We start from the raw sequence: 18,126 nt of genomic DNA, 5'->3' as shown, positions 1-18,126 counted from the left end.
CTTCCTCAGGGAAATAAGGCCCGCGGAAGTAGCCAGCCAGCTGTAGGAGAACACAGAGCAGGCACCTACAGCCCCTCAACTCCTTCCAGAAACAGCAAAGGCTACTGCAGATAAACCAGGGCATGTGGGGCCCACATGGTACAAAGCTCAGGAAGGCTGGGTTTTAAATTGACAACAGCCTTTAAAACTCTTTGGGGGTAGTCGCATTCAGAGTAAGGGAGGGTTGAAAGGCAGGGAGGGTATTTTCCTCTTAGAAGCAGAAGGAGCTTCCTAACAGCCTTCCTTCTTTGCTTTGTGCCTGGTTTAGTACTTTCTTAGCAAGTTCTGGGGGAGCTCAGGTCCTGAGAAAGGCTGGGGCCTGCCAGGGCACTAAACAAGCTGTAAAAGCACTCTGGAGGAAAAGGGAGGCTCCTCTGCATTTCCCTTTCCTGCAGGCCTGCCCTGGTTTTTCATGATGTCATCCATTCATCATTGTGATCTGATTGGTGGTCCCAGGCCTTGGCCAGCTGCCCAAGGCCAGAAGGGAAGAGAGAGATCCCAGGACAAACGCGCAGCAGGCCCCTGAGCATGTGCGGAAATGTTGTCATCAGTTCCACATAGAAAGACTTGGAACAAATCGAAGAAGACAGTAAAAGTCACAAGATCCTATCCAACCTTCCCTTCCCTGAATGCCTGGGAAGAATTCAGGGGCCTCTTTCCTGTGGATAGGGAACCAAATCCTGGAGTGGGCCTGGGTGTAGAGGAGGGACTGCTCTGCCAGATGGTTCATTCTCCAGAATTCAACCTGTTTCCTGAATCAGTGGTGTTTGAAAGCAACTTTGTCCAGGTACTCTTGGGCCGCTCAGAATGGCACTCCTTGATTCCTCTAAATCTGTTCCCACAATGTGACGGAGAGTCTGTCCCTGGAACTGGAGTGGAGTGACAACTGAGGCAAAGAGAGGAACCTAAGGCAAGGCTACCCCCATCTGACCCTGACTTTGCAGAGCTCCAGAAAGGTTTTCTCCTGCAGTCGCTCTGGAGAGAGAGGTCAAGTGTTGTCTGCTCTGAGTGGAGGATTTGGTAGCTTCCTCCCTCAATTTACTTCCTCCTCCAGGCTGTCAGCTCAAAGCAGATGAACAAAGAGGCAGTAAAATGAGCTGCCCTTTGAGGGCTCAGAACAGAAATGTTGGTGGGTGAAAGAATAGGAGCTGGACGCCCAGAGAGATCTGGGCTCAGAGTCCGGTCCACTGCTTTCTTATCAGGAGGTGTCATCAGGAAGGTGACCTGCATACCCTGAATCCCAGTTTCCTCTACTGTAAAAAGGGTGGGACTGACCTAGCTGTTCCATGAAACACAGGAGGCAAAGGCCTTAGTGCAACGGCACTCAGCGCATTTTTGTTTCCTTGTCTGGGCTCCCCTCAGGCCAGATGGAACCCAGAATAAACAGAACTTGGAAGTTACAGGGACCTGACAGTGCAGAAAAGGTGCAGGAGATAATAGGGCCCCTCAAGAAAGTGCCAAAGGACAGGTTTTTTCAAAGAAAATCCAGGAAACAGTCTGGGGAGGATTCACAGAAGTGTGACACACGTCAAGGAACTCTTGTGGGCAGTTGCTAATAGTAGGTAAAGTAAATACTGGTACAGTTATTTAACCAATGTAGGTTAAAACTGTGGTTCCCAACAAGCGATGATTTTGCCCCTGCCACCGGGGGCATTCGGCAATGTCTGAAGACATTTTGGGTTATCACAGTTTGTATGGGGGGAGGGTGGAGATTGCTCCTGGCATCTATTGGGCAGAGGCCATGGGCGCTGCTAAACATCTTACAATGCACAGGACAGCTCCTCCCCAAGCAAAGAATTATCCAGCCCAAAATGTGAATGGTTCTGAGTCTGAGAAACTCCCGCCTAAAACATACTGCTGCTTCTGCCAGTGTTCAGACTGTGCCCTGGGGGTGCTGCTTTGCAGGTCAAAAAGGGCAGGAACTGGATAGACATCTACAAAGCCTCCAACACCACGGCCCTTGGGGTGACCTCCTCTGTGCCCTGCCTGCCTCTTCCCAACATCCTCTTCATGGCCAGCGTCAAATGGCACCATGGGCAGAGCCAGACATGGAACCAACCAACTACAGCCCCCAAGATTATCCTGAAGAGGTAAGCATCCTGAAGTGGGGCAAAGGGGGGGGGGGCATAAAGTGGACAGGGGTGAGGGCCAGTCTACATGCCCTCTTTCCTTCTCGCTGCATTCACTGCACTGAATTCTTAGGAAATCTCTCCACTTTGGGCCAAGGGGCAGGGAAGTCAGGCAGTTTGGCAGATGGAAGCACTGGCTGGGAGATGCAGGTTCTAGTCCTTATGCAACTAACTAGACTCAAATAATTTTTGAGTCACAAGTTACTTGCTGCATTGCAGTCTTCCTACTGGTAAAGTGAGTGGAACGAAGTCTCACTTGGATCTGTAACATTATGCTTGTCAGGGATGAAAGGGCCCTTTTAGATGTTTGAGCCTCTTCTGTGGGATATCTCAAGAATCTCTAGATATTCCCAGAAGTCCAGGTAAACCCTTCATTGCTCCATGTTGCTTCAGTGATAGACCTCTCCATTATGTTCTAGGTACACCTATGGCAAGTACAGCCCAGACCCAGCTGACTAATACTAGGTCCAAAGCCAGCTCCTTGAATCTTAGCTCCTTTGGGAAGAGTAATTGAGACATTGAGGTCAATGAATGCACAAGCTGGACAGTGGGACCCAGCTCCTGTTGTGCTGTCAAGAAGGAAATTGAAAAGCCCTGTGATCCCAGCTACCTTACTCCCAGGCTGTCCCTCTCAAGCAGGATCCAGGGAACACCAGCATGAGAATCACGGCAGGATGGGGAGAGGTTAGAATGCAGATTCCAGGGGCTCACTCCAGACCTACTGAATCTGAATCTTTGAGGGTATCTTCAGGTGTCTGCATTTTAAACAAGCTCCCCAGGTGAATCTGATCTCCCCAAAGTTTGAGCACCACTGTGCTAAGCATTCTCTCTCCTACCCACCAAAGCCTCAGTTCTGAAGGAGACACCCCTCATTTTAATGAAGACAGGGTTGGATCAGAAGCAATGGGGTTGTCAATGTGTGTCTTCCCTCACGCCTTCAGGATTCTCCCTTTGAAGTTTGTGGAGCTCCAGGTCTGTGACCGCTTTCAACGTATCCTGCGGTTGAGGACAGTCACGGAGAAGATCTACTACCTAAGGCTCCACCCTGACCATCCTGAGACTGTCTTCCACTTCTGGATCCGACTGGTTCAAATTCTGCAGAAGGGCCTGTCCATCACCACCAAAGACCCTAGGATTCTCATCACTCACTGCCTGGTACCCAAGAACAGCTGCAGTCCCTCAGGAGACTCACAGGTAAGTGGGCACCATTGGCTCCTTCAGCCAAGGCCAGAGCTGAGCTGTAGAGCTTCAGTGAGCTGATACGGGGGCACCCTGGGAAGCCTTGCCTTAGGCCTTTTCTAACCAGCTTTACTGATTAAAATTCACCTGAGTGTACAGTTCAAAATTTTCAGTAAATGTATAGAGTTGTGCAACCATCACCACAATCCAGTTTTAGAACATTTCTATCACCCTAAAAAATTCCCTCATGCCCATTTGCAGTCATTCCCTGTTCCTACTTTCTGCCCTAGGCAGCCGTTGATCTGTCTTCAATCTCTACTCATATTTCTGAAACATTTCATATAAATGGAATCCTATGATATATAGGCTTTCGTGTCTGGCTTCTTTCACTTAGCATAAGGTTTTTCAAGTTCATCCATATCATAGCATGGGGCCAACTCTAGGGTAGAGTCACAGATTATCAATAATTTATTCCTTTCAATTGCTGAATAGTATTCCATTGTATAGATATACCATGTTTTATCTATTCACCAGTTGATGGACATTTGGATTGTTTCCAGTTTGGGGCTATTATGAATAATGCTGCTGTGGACATTTGTGTACAAGTTTTTGTATAGATGTGTTAGGGTATGTTTTCATTTGTCATGGGTAGATTCCAAGGAATTGGAATTGCTGGGTCATATGGTAAGTTTATGTTTAAACCGGCAAACTGTTTTCCAAGGTGACAGTACCATTTTACATTCCCACCAGTAATGCATGAGGGTTTTAGTTTCTCTGCATCTTCACCAACAGTGGTATTGTTGGGAATTCCCTGGTGTTTCAGTGGTTAGGACTCCATTCACTGCTGAGGGCCTGGGTTCAATCCCTGGTCAGGGAACTAAAATTCCACAAGCCACATGGCCAAAAAAAACAAAAACAAAAACAAAACAATGGTATTATCTTTTTAATTAAAGTCATTCTAGTGGATGTGTTATGTTTTTAATTAGGGTTTCCTGTCGAGCAACTTTACATGGGCTTATTAGTCATTTATATATCTTCTTGGTGAAATTTCTATTCAAATCTTTCTTGAAACTTTTTAAAAAAATATTTATTTTATTTATTTATTTGGTTGTGCCAGGTCTTAGTTGAGGCAGGCTGGCTTCTTAGTTGCAGCTCGCCTGCTCCTTAGTTGTGGCATGCAAACTCTTAGTTGTGGCATGCAAACTGTTAGTTGTGGCATGCATGTGGGATCTAGTTCCCTGACCAGGGATTAAACCCAGGCCCCCTGCAGTGGAAGTGCAGAGTCTTAACCACTGGACCACCAGGGAAGTCCCTTGTCTATTTTTAAATTGATTTTTTTCTTCTTATTGAGTTGTAAGAGTTCTTTGCATATTCTGGATACAAGTCCTTTATCAGATGTATGATTTGTAAATATTTTCTCCCAGTCTGTGAGTTGTCTTTTCATTTTCTTAATGTTGTCTTTTGAGGAGCAAAAGTTTAAAATTTTATTTTATTTATTTTTATTTTTGGCTGCGTTGGGTCTTTGTTGCTGCGCACAGGCTTTCTCTAGTTGCGGTGAGCAGGGACCACTCTTCGTTGCAGTGCGCGGGCTTCTCATTGCAGTGGCTTCTGTTGTTGCAGAGCACAGGCTCTAGGCACGCAGGCTTTAGTAGTTGCAGCGCGCGAGCTCTAGAGCATAGGCTCGGTAGTTGTGGCGCATGGGCTTAGTTGCTCCGCAGCATGTGGGATCCTCCCGGACCAGGGCTTGAACCCGTGTCCCCTGCATTGGCAGGTGGATTCTTAACCACTGCACCACCAGGGAAGCCCAAAAGTTTAAAATTTTGATGAAATGCAGTTTATCAATTTTTTCTTTTAGGGAGCAGGCTTTTGGTGTTATATCTAAAAACTCTTTGTTCAACCCAAAGTCACTAAGATGTTATCCTATATTTTCTTCTAGAAGTCTAGAAGACTTAGCTCTTACATTTAGGTCTCTGATCCATTTTGAATTAATATTTGTGTATGATGTGAGGTAGGGGTACTTTTTTAAGTACATTTTTTTTTTTTTTTTTAGCATGTGGATATACAACTGTCCTAGTACCATTTGTTGAAAAGCCTATCCTTTCCACATTGAATTGTCTTGGCATCTTTGCCAAAAATCAATTGCCCATAAATGTAAGGATTTATTTCTGGCTTCTCAATTCTGTTCCATTGATTCGTTTGCCTATTCTTGTGCCAATACCACAATGTCTTGATTAATGTAGCTTTATAGTAAGTTTTGAAATTGGGTGTTGTAAATCTTCCAATTAGCTCTTTTTCAAATTGTTTTGGCTATTCCAGATCCTTTGCATTTCCATGTAAATTTTAGGATCAACTTGTCGATTTCTACAAAAAAAAAAAAAAAAGCCAGCTGGAATTTTGATAAGGACATGTGGAATTTATATATCAATTTGGGGAAAATTGCCATCTTGACAATATTGAGTCTTTTAATACATGTGTATCGAATGTCTTTCCATTTATGTCAATCTAATTTAATTTCCCTTAGCAATGTTTTGTAGCTTTCAGTTTACAAGTTCTACACTTCTTTTGTTCAATATATTCCTAAGTATTTGATTGTTGTTGATATTATTGTGAATGGAATTGTTTTCTTAATTTAATTTTTGCATCAGTCATTGAAAGTGTACAGGAATACAATTGGTTTTTGTGTATTAATCTTGTTTATTAGTTGTAGTAGTTTTTGTGGATTCCTTGGGATTTTCTACATATGTGCATACATTCATGTCATCTGCAAATAAAGACAACTTAACTTCATTTCCAGTTTGGATCCATTTATTTGTTTATTGCCCTATTGCATTAGTTAGAACCTTCAGTACAATGTTTAATAGAAGTAGCAAAAGTAGACATCCTTGCCTTGTTCCTGGTATTAGGGGAAAAACATCCAGTCTTTTATTAAGTATGATGTTAACCATGGGATTTTTGTAGATGCCCTTTATAAGGTTCAGGAAATTCTCTTCTATTCCTTGTTTATTGAGAATTTTTATCATGAATGGGTATTAGATTTTGCCAGATGCTTTTTCTCCATCTGCTGAGATGATCACATATTTTGTCCTTTATTTTATTAATATAGTATATTACATTAATTGACTTTTAGATGTTAAACCAGCCTTGTGTTCCTGAAATGAATTCCATTTGGTTACGGTGTGTATGATCCTTTTTATATATTACTGGATTTGGTTCACTAGCATTTTGTTAAGGAGTTTTGCATCTATGTTCATTAGAGATATTGGTCTGTAGTTTTCTTGTGATAGCCTGGCTTTGGTATCAGGGTAATACTCACCTTATTGAGTAATTTGGGAAGTGTTCCCTCCTCCTCTATTTCTGAGTTTGTGAAGAATTGGTGTTACTACTTCTTTAAATATTTGATAGAATTCAGGGAAGCCACCTGGGCCTTTTTGCCCCAGGCCATAGAGTATAAAGAACAGAAGCCTGACTTGAGTTACAACACAAAATCCAGGAAGGCCGAGATTTTTATCTGTTTTCTTCACTTCGGTTCCCCAGTGCCTGGCACGTAGTTGCTATTCAATAACTATTGAATGAGTGTGAGCAGCGTGCACAACTGGGGCATCTGTGGGGCATCACAGGCAACAGGGAAAAAGGCAGTTTTACTCTGGCATAAAAAGTAGCTCAACGTAGGATATTTCTTAGAGAAATGAATTTGAAAAACATTACATTCCTACAATAAACATTTAATCCCCTTCCATTTAAATATAAAACCAAGTAGCATAAGCTTTATTAAAGTTTATATTAATAGGCTATTCAATAACATATTAAGGTATGTTAATAAGAATAGCTTATCTACTAAATTATGTTTAAAGTTTTCAGAGACAGTGTTATTCTTGGGACACCAAAGGATATTTATAACAGTACGGGGGTATAAACAAACAGATATGGCCTCAGAATTGCCTCTCTGTGCAGTTGGCGTGGCTCTGTCTGATAGGACAGCTGAGTTCTAACCTTTAGGGTCTGGACCATGATATTAGGAAAATGCAGAGACGCTAAGAACTTAACCACCTGGTTTTGCTTTTTTTCCTCCATCTAGTTAGTGCAGAAGAAACTCCAAGCCTCCCAGCCCAGCGAGAGCCTCACGCAGCTGATGGCCAAGGGGGAGAGTGAGGCCCTCTCTCAGATCTTTGCCGACTTGCACCAGCACAACCAGTTCAGGTACGTGACTCAAATCCAGCCAGCATGACATCCCCAGATGGTCTGCGCTGGGAGATCCAGAAACCAAGTTATCTTGGTTAATGGGCACAGGGAAGTGCATGAAGTATTGCCCCTCAGTATCCAGTCTGTGTTCTTGACTCAGGGCAACCTTTTCCTGGTCTCTTTGCCTAATTCTCCTTTTCCACAAGCATCGTGGGCTTAACCCCAGAGGAGGAATTTTATAAAAAGTGAAAAGTAGCTTCTTCAATATTAAGAATAAATTAGTAACACAGGTGGAAAAGTAAAACCTAATTTCTAAACTAGTTTCTAGTCCTACAGAAAAGTAGTCAAAACATTGTTTAAAATGTCATCATCTATCACTGGGTTCCTTTACCTACTTAACTGGCCTCTGCTTGAACTTTATGGAGCTTCTATGGTCACCTTTTGTTTTTTAATGTTTTCTGGAAAGCTCCCTCATGCAGGCCTGTCTTCTCCATGCCTGAGGAAATGTCCTTACATGTACAGATGACTTAGGGTTGCGTCTTAAGACTGGTTGGTATGAGAGAGACAGAGGTCGAGAGCACTTAGACCACAGGGCACCACGGCCAGAGAGCAAAGATAAAATGGGAACCAGGGTCCTAGTGAACTTGATTTGTGGTGTCAAAGAAAAGGAAGAACAGAAAAAAATTAGTAAATGTCACCAGAATAGAATAACGAGGTGTCAGAGAGAAGGAGATTTTTGTCATAACAGGGACCAGCAACTCAGAGACAGAATTTAAAAAAAGAAAGTTTTATTTGTGAATGCCAGTAATAAACTGAAAACCAGGAGAGCTCAGAGGATGCAATCTCTCATAATGGGTAAGAGCTCACACAACCCTGGGCCCAAGTCACCACTCTGACTATGAGCCCTTGGGGGCATATTGTTTAACTCTGCTGGGCCTCGGTTTTTACACCTATAAAGTGGAAATTGCGGTACTGCCAACCTCAAGCAGATAGTGTCAGGATTAAATGAGCTCACATGAATCAAGTGCTTGGCCCATCCTCAGCAAATTTACAGGAGAATATAATAAACTCTCAATTAATATTAACTTGTAGGGAATTCCCTGGCGGTCCTGTGGTTAGGACTCTGCGCTCTCACTGCCGAGGGCCCGGGTTCAATCCCTGGTCAGGGAACTAAGATCCCGCAAGCCACACGGCGCGGCCAAAAAAAAAAAATTAGCTTGTATTATTAATTCTAACTTGATCTGGAAGTAGAAAAAGTATTAACACAAGAAACAGACTTGTTAGTTGCCTGCTGTTAAAGAATTTGTACTGGGGTTGTCACTCTGTATATCATACAGAGATCTGTAATGAAGGAAGATGTAAGAAGGTAAGATGTCACATTGTTGAGCTGGAGAGCCCTGGACTCTAATGGAGGAAGATATTTGATATCTAATAGCAAGATATTTTGACTGTCTCAGAATGTTAACTTACAGATTTTCTTTATTACTCTGGGAAGGACGGCTTCTGTTTATACCTCACTGGCCACAATTCAGTCACATGGCCACACCCAGCTGCAAAGGAGGCTGGGAAATGCAGCCTCCATTCCACATAGCCATGGACCCAGCACAAAATTAGATGTTCTGCCCCGGAGAGAGAAGGGAAAAGGGCATGCTGGGGACCTACTGGCAATCTCTGGCACAGATAGCTTTTAATATCTCCAGGAGGTCAGAGGAGTCGAAGACCTGAAGGAGAAACATGCACAAGCCAGATAAAGGGTAGAGAAAGCTGTGCAGGGTAAGGGAACAAATGAGGCTTCGCCCTGAGGAAGAAGCTTGGTGAGTGCAGGGAAAGGGAAGGAAGGCCAGTGGGGAAGTGGGGATGGTGGTAGGACGACATACGTAGAAGTGGGCACGGACCAAGCCAGGCAGGGGCTGGGAAGCCATGCGAATGGATTTAGACTTTAAGTGTAATGGGAGCCTTAGCAGCATTTTAAACAGGGAAGTGACGTGATCGCATTTACATTTTAAAAAGGTCACGCTGGCTGTTGCAGTGACAGTGATTTGAAGAGAGGGAGGCTAGGTGTGGAGAGACCAGCCAGGGAGCTATGGCAACCGAGTCTGGGCTGTCATGTACAAGACGGATCAGAGGGATGTGAGAAACAGGGAACATTGAATTTTTGCTTCGTTATCTCAATAATTGCTTTGTACAGACATTTAGTTTCTTCTCTTTAATTTCTCAGCATGAAGCCCTGAGTGATGATTTTTCTCCTCATTTAGGCAGGTTCTAGTCTGGTTGCAGTTATAGCAGTTTTTGCACATTGGCAGCAACATGCAACGTACAGCAAATAAAATAAATGGCCAAGATGCAGGACCAAACAGATGGAGTCACACCCACTCCACCTCAGCAAAATCAGCAGCCTGGGTTCTGCTGCCCAAACTCCATCCCATCCCACCTCCCCCTTCCCTACTTTTTCTTCTGGTACTTTAATATGCGTCACACCCACCCAATATAGCCACAGCTGGCCTTTTTCACATTTATATCTGCCTCTAAAGCTTTTGTTGCATCAGGAAAAATATAACTAGAAACAAGATTTAAAATGAGAGTTTCATGCTCTATTCTTTTCCTTTTGACTTCCATTTCCTTGATCCTGAAATGGCTGGAGTTCCAGGAGCAGCAGAAAGACAGAGAAAAAAAAGGACAGTCCAGGTAACGGAGGGCACGGGGCACCCTTGTCTCGGAGAATTTTCTGCTCTGCAGATATAGGAGTAAGATTGCCTCTAGCACCCCATCCCAACTTTCCTGGTGCTGTCAGGGTTGCCATCATCCGCCTGTACCTTAGTTTGAGTTCCTCTGGGATCTTTGGCCACCATAGTCAATTTGGCATCAAATCCTATTAATTCCTTTCTTTCAAATGTTTCTTATATTCTTTACTTCATTTCTACTCCCACAGATCCCACCCTAGTCCACTTTATCACCTCTTGCCTGGACCACGGCAGCAATCTTCTGCTAGTTCATTCATTCATTTATTCATTCAAAAGCATGCACTGAGCACTTGGTAAGCGCCAAACACTGTTGACGGCTTTGGAATCACAGTGAAGAAAGACACAGCACCCCCTTCAAGGGGTTTATAATTTTTGGAGTCAGATGGGTAAATCCCCAAATTACATAACCTCTCCTTCCAGGCAACATTCAAAGCTCAAGCCTTGTGTGCCACAGGAGCACAAAGGCAGGCCTCCCTCACTCCTCCCGGGAAGCTGTCCCAGAAGGCCTGAGGTCTGAGCTGAGTCAGAGAGGATGAGTAAGAGTGGGCTGGCCAAGGCGGATGAGGCGGGGTTTCTAGGAAGAGACACAGAGTCTGTGTGAGACAGCATGACCCATTCTGGAAACAGCAGCCCTGTTCCCTATTTATTTCCGGGTTCTAGTTTACCCCAGATCCACTCATTTTGGCACGGATGATCCTGCATGAACTTTTCCCTCGTACCCATCTCACCTGGTCACTGTCCCCTCCTCAAATGGGAGCCCTCTGACTCCCCCTGTTCTCCAGCCCAAATCTTCTGCTCTGGTCAAACCTCAGCTACCCTTCCCCATGCCTTATTCATCCGCCTCTCCTCCCTTCCTCCTGACGCCACCCTAAATCCTACCTAACCTTTCAGGTCCACTCACGACACCTTCCTGCCCAGACAAATCTCTCCTTGCTCATAACCTCTCTTACACAACGTAATATCCCTAATTGTTTCATAGGCTTAAGTCTTGTTTCTTCAACCAATACTAAATTTTTCTGGTGCCTCTGAATTTCTACAGTGGCAAGCACAGGGCTGGGAACACAATAGGAGCTCAATAAATATTTGTGCACCACACCACTAAGAAATTATTCCTCCAAATTGGCTCAGGAGGCAGCCAGAATATCATGTTATATTTAGAGATTTAGAGGAATGTGTAGATCCCAGGGGAGCTGTGCCAACTTTTATCCAAACCAGGGGTTGCAACTCAAACATCTGCAGGGGGTATAGAGGAGTAAAGAGTCTAAGTATCATAGATATAAGAAATGGCTGGGTTTTCTCTCAACTCTATCATTGGTAAAACAACAGCTGGGCTGACACTTGGTTTCAGCATTGAGGAGACAATAGGGAGTGGTGGGAACAGTGGCATGAAAAAGTGAACGTTTCAATTAAAGCTTCAACTAATTGTTGCCACGCTGCAACACAGGCCTGGGGTTGCCAGATACTCTGATTTTTCAAGAAAAAACAAAAATCTGAATTTTTATATCACATACCCCCCCCCACTTCATAAAATACTAAAGTACAGTACAGGCCAACACTTAGTGGGCAAACAAAAGGTATCTGCAAACCAAAGTGAGCCTGGAGGCTGCCAATTCACAAACCCTGTTCTATATGGTAATTAGAGCTGATTGCTGGCCCACGTTTTCTCCAAGTCTAGAAGTGCTTTCTCATATTATGTGACTGCTAATACAATGGTGATTCATTAATGTTTTTCTACATACATTCAAACACAGACACAGACACACACACACACACATACACATACACTCAAAACATACCGCATGAGATTAGAGTTGAAGAAGACAGAAATAGAGAATATTTCAAACTTATTTCTAGGACTTGAGAGAACAGCTAGAATTTCAGACTCATAGGACATCTGTGTCATGGGAACTGTTGTTCCCAAGATGCTCCTAGGCTGATTTCAATTAATCATCCTGGGGTGTCCTCAGGACCCTGTTCTTTCCTTGGAGCTGAAGGAACCCCTCTTTTCTCTCTGGGCCAGGTAGTGTACCCTTTCAGTTTGGAAGCACAGTCACACCCCAGCCTCTTGGAACTTTTGGATGACGAGAGAGAGAGAGAGAGAGAGAGAGAGCGGGCGCTACATTTGGAAAAGCCAGCGTCCCCAAGCTGACCTGTGTAGTTGAATCTTTCAACTCCCTATCAGTGGGTGGTGTGACCTATCACAGTGCTTCCCAAACTTTCACGTGCAATGATCCCTTGAGGATCTTGTTAATATGCAGATTCTGATTCAGTGGGTCTGGGTGGACCTGAGACTGCATTTTTCACATGCTCTAGGTGATGCCAAGGCTGCTAGGCTGCAAGCCACCCTTTGTGTAGCTGAAGCCAAGTGGACCAGGAACAGGCTCTGGCTTCAGGCCATCTGGGTTCAAGGCCATTGCCAGTTCCGCTAGCTGAATCTCCTAGGGAAATTCACTTGGTTAACCTCTCCAAGCCACGTTGGTTGCCTCCTTTTTCTGGTACTGCCTTGTTCACATGATGTAGTGGTAAAAACACGGGCTCTGTTGCCTGGTTATCTGGCTTTGAATTCTGGCCTTGCCTCCTCATTTTGTGACCACGGGTAAGTGACTTAACCTTGCTGGGCCTCAGAATCCTCATGCATCAAATGGGGACTATGGCAGCACTGACCTCTCGGGGGTTGTTGTGAGTATTAAAAGAGCAAAACGCCTGTAACTGTTTGGAACAGTGCCTGGCCCATAATAAGCACCTCGCAAATGTTGGCTGGACTCTGTGAGAGTGCTCTGTGAATTAAAGTACACAAATGCATTCCCTTTTTGACCTAGAAAAAAAACGTCCCAGTGAAGACTCCATCCCTTGCACCCGTGACCTCAGCTGGAGGGAGTCGTTCACCTATGGAGAGTGGGAAAGAGAGAACCCCTCTGGGCCGCAGCCCCTCTCGCTCCTCAGCACTCTGGCAGCCTCCACCGGGCCCCGGCTGGCACCACTCATAGGTACGGTGATGGGCTTAATCCAGCTGCCTTCCTGGGACAGGCCTGGAATCCTACCTCAGGTCTGGGTTCAGGTCCTAGGGTCCTGGGGATGATTCCAGGAGGCTGTGGGGTGGGAGTGGGGGGGCCTCTTTCTTTCTTTTTAATTATTATTTTATTTTTTAATAAATTTATTTATTTATTTATTTTTGGCTGCATTGGGTCTTAGTTGCTGCGCGCGGGCTTTCTCTAGTTGCGGTGAGCGGGGGCTACTCTTCGTTGCGGTGTGCGGGCTTCTCATTGTGGTGGCTTCTCTCGTTGTGGACCACGGGCTCTAGACGCTCAGGCTTCAGTAGTTGCGGTGCGCCGACCTCAGTAGTTGTGGCTCGCGGGCTCTAGAGCGCAGCCTCAGTAGTTGTGACGCATGGACTTTGTTGCTCCGCGGCATGTGGGATCGTCCCGGACCAGGGATTGAACCCGTGTCCCCTGCATTGGCAGGTGGATTCTTAACCACTGCGCCACCAGGGAAGCCCTCAGCCCTCTTTCTTCTTGCCCTGTTCTTCTCTACCTCCAACTGGCCTGAATGAAACCCTGAGTATGGCACCTCCAGAGCCACCAGAGGCCCCTGGGAGTTCCTGCAAGTGGCTCTGAAGGGACAGAGACTAGCAAGACGCTGTCGTCACTAGAACTGCCTTCTCCCTGCAGTGTGGGAGGCATGAGGGTCTGCCTCTGCAGCGGGGTGGGGAGCTCCTTGGGAGCCCCAACTTCCACTGAGGAGAGTGGGAAGGAGCTAGCAGCCCTAGCTGGGGCCCAGCCCTTATCTTCCCAAGCTCCAAGCCTCATCCATCCATCCATGTATTCATTTAACAATTATTCATTAAGTACTTCCTTTGTGCCTCTGTCTGACCAGAGAGAGATCCTTAAAGAAGGTAGAAGTGGTTATATGTTTTCCAGAGTAAAATATTATCAATAAACCACTAACTCTTACAAGTTACCTGTTATTAATAGTTGACAATTTTAAAAATTAACAGAAGTATCTAGGTGCCCACAGAAGAGCTTTTAAGGCGTTATATCTTATTGTAAGTTTTTCTCTCCTACACCTACAGGAAGTTCTATTTGAGCCACCCTTTCACACTGGAGAGAATCTACGCAACCCTCGCCAACGCCACTCTGCAGCATTCAGCTTTCTGAGGGACTCTGTCTGGATGGAGGGGAGGAGAAAGCGGTAACTAAGGAAAAACTAGAACCATCTCACGCTGACAACATAGCCTTTCCCTGGAGAACCACTTGGGAACATGGCTCCTGGATGAGAAGCATTATTCCAGCATCATTCCAGTCCATAACTTCATGTCCTCACCACTGCACATCACCACACCTCACCTCCGTTCCAGCACAAGAAAACGTGCTCTCAGAAGGACCAGAACCACGATGGAGAGAAGGAAGGAAAAGGACCAGGACCAGAGGAGAGGTGGAAGAGAACAAAACGGGGGTGAAGAGGAATGTGGAGGGTGGAAATCAGAGAAGAGGGAAGATGCAGAAAAGTGGTGACAGAAAGTAACAGAAGAGAGGACAAGAGAAGTACACCTCTGAGAGAGGCCTCACCAAGCTTCTATTTATCTAATTTAAAACTTGAAAGTAAGGCCATATACCAAAAGAGATATGTGTTTTCTTCTCCGTTCAGATTCCTCTGGACAAGGATGAGGAGACAGAAATGAATTCCAGCCAAAGGCTTCTCCTTAAATGTCCCTTTTGCCAGTTTCTCTTGTTAGTCTCTCTTTTCTGATTCAAGCTTTAGACCTTCTTCCTTAGTGCATTCCCTAACTTGAACTTGCTAGCCTGGCCCTGCTGTTCCAAATGGCGGTTTGGGTTTGAGGCTGCAGAAAGGTTCCTGCAGGAGGTTGTAAGACAAGGTCTGTGAAGTAGGCAAAGTTTCTCTTTTGTGTTCAAACTTTCAAAGTTTACTATTGTCTCAGCCCTACAAACACTGGCTCACTTTCTTTTGCATATGACACCCCCTTGAAATGTTGACATATCTTGTTAGTGCTTATTAGAGATTCCAAAGAGAAGAGACACAGGCTCAAAGCACAGGTAAATCAGAGGTTCCAGGCTTGAAGTGTAGGTAAAATCAGGGGTTCACAAATTATAGATCAAGAGAGTCACTAAGGAGGGTCTGCCAGACAGCCCATGGACTGGCCTCTATTTAAAATGCACAATATTTCACATTCAATAAAAACCAGACTATGAGTATTTCAGAAAAGCTACCCAACCTTCTAATTGGAAAGTTTTTTTGGATGTCTTGCTTTGATTTAGGATATCCTAGGAGGGTCTTTTTCTTCACTGAAGTGGTTTTTTGGGGGGGGGGGGCAGTGACAAAATAACTTTTTTTTCAAACTTTTTATTTTATATTGGAGTACAGTTGATTAACAATGTTGTGATAGTTTCAGGTGATCCAGTTATACATATACATGTATCTATTATTTTTCAAATTCTTTTCCCATTTAGGCTGTTACATAATATTGAGCAGAGTTCCCTGTGTTATACAGTAGGTCCTTGTTGGTTATCCATTTTATTTTATTTTTGTTTGTTTGTTTTTTAATAAATTTATTTATTTTTGGCTGTGTTAGGTCTTTGTTGCTCCGCGCGGGCTTTCTCTAGTTGTGGTGAGCGGGGGCTACTCTTCGTTGCGGTGCGCGGGCTTCTCATTGTGGTGGCTTCTTCTGTTGTGGAGCACGGGCTTTAGGCACGTGGGCTTTAGTAGTTGTGGCATGCGGGCTCAGTAGTTGTGGCTCGCGGGCTCTAGAGCACAGGCTCAGTAGCTGTGGAGCACGGGCTTAGTTGCTCTGCAGCATGTGGGATCTTCCTGGACCAGGGATTGAACCTGTGTCCCCTCCATTGGCAGGCGGATTCTTAACCACTGTGCCACCAGGGAAGCCCCAGCTGGCTGGTGGTCCTGGCCACGGGCCCCGCGTCTGCACGGGCGACTCCCCCACAGCGTGGCATGGCTCGGCACCTCCTCAGCGTCCTCCTTCCCGCAGCAGAGCCCCAGCAAATGGCTATACATTTTAAATACAGCAGTCTGTACATGTCAATCCCACACTCCCTAACTATCCCTTCCCCCCATTAACTGAAGTGGCTTTCAGACTGAAATGGTTAGAGGGCTAAAAAGTAAGTTCCTGGACCATCATCAGTCTTGCCAAGGATGTGTTATGTCCTAATTCTTGGTGCTTTCAATATCCACTCAGATGATCCTCCCCATACCCTGGTCGCTGTTACTGTCCTTCACCCTCCTCAGCCACTGACCCCCCTGATTTTACCCTAGAGTTTGTCATTAATAACTGCACCCCACCCCATTATTCCTACTCTCCAACTATACCATCTCCTATATTTCCCTGAGTTCAATAATCCTTCAACCCCACCAATCCTGCAATTTCTTGCTCCTTCTGGGTTTTCACTATCCCTCACTCTCCTCACATCCTCAGTCCCTTCCCCTCCAGCCTAGATTTCAGAATCCATCCTGAATATTATCACTCCCTTGCAAGTACCCTCAGCACCTTTGTGTCTCTTCCACTTTATTCTACTCACTGACCAAGTCCAACTCTCCACCAACTGCACCATGCCACTAAACTTGCCTGGAGAAAAACCACATGACATACTAACCATTTTCACCTCAAAGTCATCATCTCAGGCCTCAAGAGGGTCCTTAATGTTGCCTGGAGATCATACTATGTTCCCTCATATGTTCTCTCTGTTGAATGGCTATTTCACATCTTCTCCCTCTTTAAACCCCCCACTGCCTCCTGATGACCCAGCTTCCCATTTCACTGAGAACATAGAAGCAACTGAAAGAGAACTCCAAGTTCTCACCACGATGCCTACCACTTACCTGGAATCGGACCAGCAGATCGAGTTTCTCTCCTTATTAATATAGAAGAACTGTCTCACTCTAAGCAAAGTCCAACTCTTCCCGTTTTGTACTGGATCCCATCCCATCTCCCCTACTCAAGGACATTGCTCCAGCAACTCTCCCTTCTCCCTACATCATCAGTTTGATTTTCTCTTCTAGGTCCTTCCCATCAGTAATAAACATGCTGGTATTTCTCCGAAACATAACTGTTATTTCTTCCATTTAAAAACATAACAAAATAAAACAAAACCTCTCTTGGCCCCTCTGCCCACTCTGCTCCCCTATATAGTAAACTCCCTGAAAGGGTTTCCAACATCTTGCTTCGCATTCTCTCTCTAACCCCTCCACTACCCCACCAAACCTGATCTTCACATTGCTAAAGCCAATGGTCAATCTGTCCTCACCTCACTTTTAGCACGTAACATACGTGATCTCTCCTGGAAACACTTCCTTCACTTGGCTTCTAGAACACTATGCTCTCCTCCTCCCTCACTGGCTTTTCTCCTCAGTTTCCTTTGCTACTTCATTCTCATCAAGACCCCCACCACCACCACCATCTCCAAACACTAGAAATTTCCAGGACTCAGTCTTGGGTCTCTTCTAATCAAAACACATGGTTTTATACCACACATAAACCAATTACTCCCAAATTTTATCTCTAGTCCAGACACTGTGAGCTCCAACTGCCTACTTGACATCTCCATTTGAATATCTAATAGGCATCTCAATATGTCCAAAACTAATCTCTCAATAGTATCCCTCAAGATTTGCTCCCCACAAGTTCTTTTCTATCCTAGTAAATGCAGCTCCATTTTTTTACTTGCTCAAAACCTTGCGGTCATCCTTGACTCCTCTCTCTCCACCCCATTTCCAACCCATCAGGAAACCCTTTTAAACTATTGATACTTTCAAGATATATGCACAATCTGACACTTCTTACTATTTCTACTGTTACTACCTTGGACGAAGCCATCATCACCTGGATTGTTGCA

The 18,126-nt window shown here is 44.9% G+C and overlaps 1 protein-coding gene across 2 annotated transcripts; it reads left to right on the top strand.

Annotated features, from left to right (window-relative positions):
• Positions 1-577: 577 nt before the first annotated feature.
• On the top strand, positions 578-15,551 carry GARIN1B (golgi associated RAB2 interactor 1B). 2 transcript variants are annotated; one of them, XM_059933461.1, is made up of 7 exons: positions 578-826; positions 1,945-2,129; positions 3,110-3,362; positions 7,423-7,544; positions 10,174-10,211; positions 13,087-13,254; positions 14,337-15,551. In XM_059933461.1, exons 1-7 carry the CDS (start codon positions 578-580, stop codon positions 14,348-14,350), a joined length of 1,029 nt encoding a protein of 342 aa, XP_059789444.1. In that variant the 3' UTR covers positions 14,351-15,551. The 2 variants fall into 2 exon arrangements, with proteins under 2 accessions (XP_059789444.1, XP_059789445.1); XM_059933462.1 differs by lacking the exons at positions 10,174-10,211; positions 14,337-15,551 and having other exon boundaries at positions 13,087-13,195.
• Positions 15,552-18,126: the final 2,575 nt, after the last annotated feature.

This window comes from Balaenoptera ricei, chromosome 9, assembly GCF_028023285.1.
Source record: "Balaenoptera ricei isolate mBalRic1 chromosome 9, mBalRic1.hap2, whole genome shotgun sequence".
Taxonomy (NCBI): Eukaryota; Metazoa; Chordata; class Mammalia; order Artiodactyla; family Balaenopteridae; genus Balaenoptera; species Balaenoptera ricei.
This window is presented reverse-complemented; position numbering and strand designations above follow the sequence as displayed.

Excerpts from the sequence above, each read along its gene's own strand:
- GARIN1B (XM_059933461.1), top strand. The coding sequence starts at position 578 with ATGTTGTCATCAGTTCCACATAGAAAGACTTGGAACAAATCGAAGAAG. Across the intron at positions 827-1,944 it reads TTGAAAGCAACTTTGTCCAG|GTCAAAAAGGGCAGGAACTG; the intron begins GTACTCTTGGGC and ends GCTGCTTTGCAG. Across the intron at positions 3,363-7,422 it reads GTCCCTCAGGAGACTCACAG|TTAGTGCAGAAGAAACTCCA; the intron begins GTAAGTGGGCAC and ends TCCTCCATCTAG.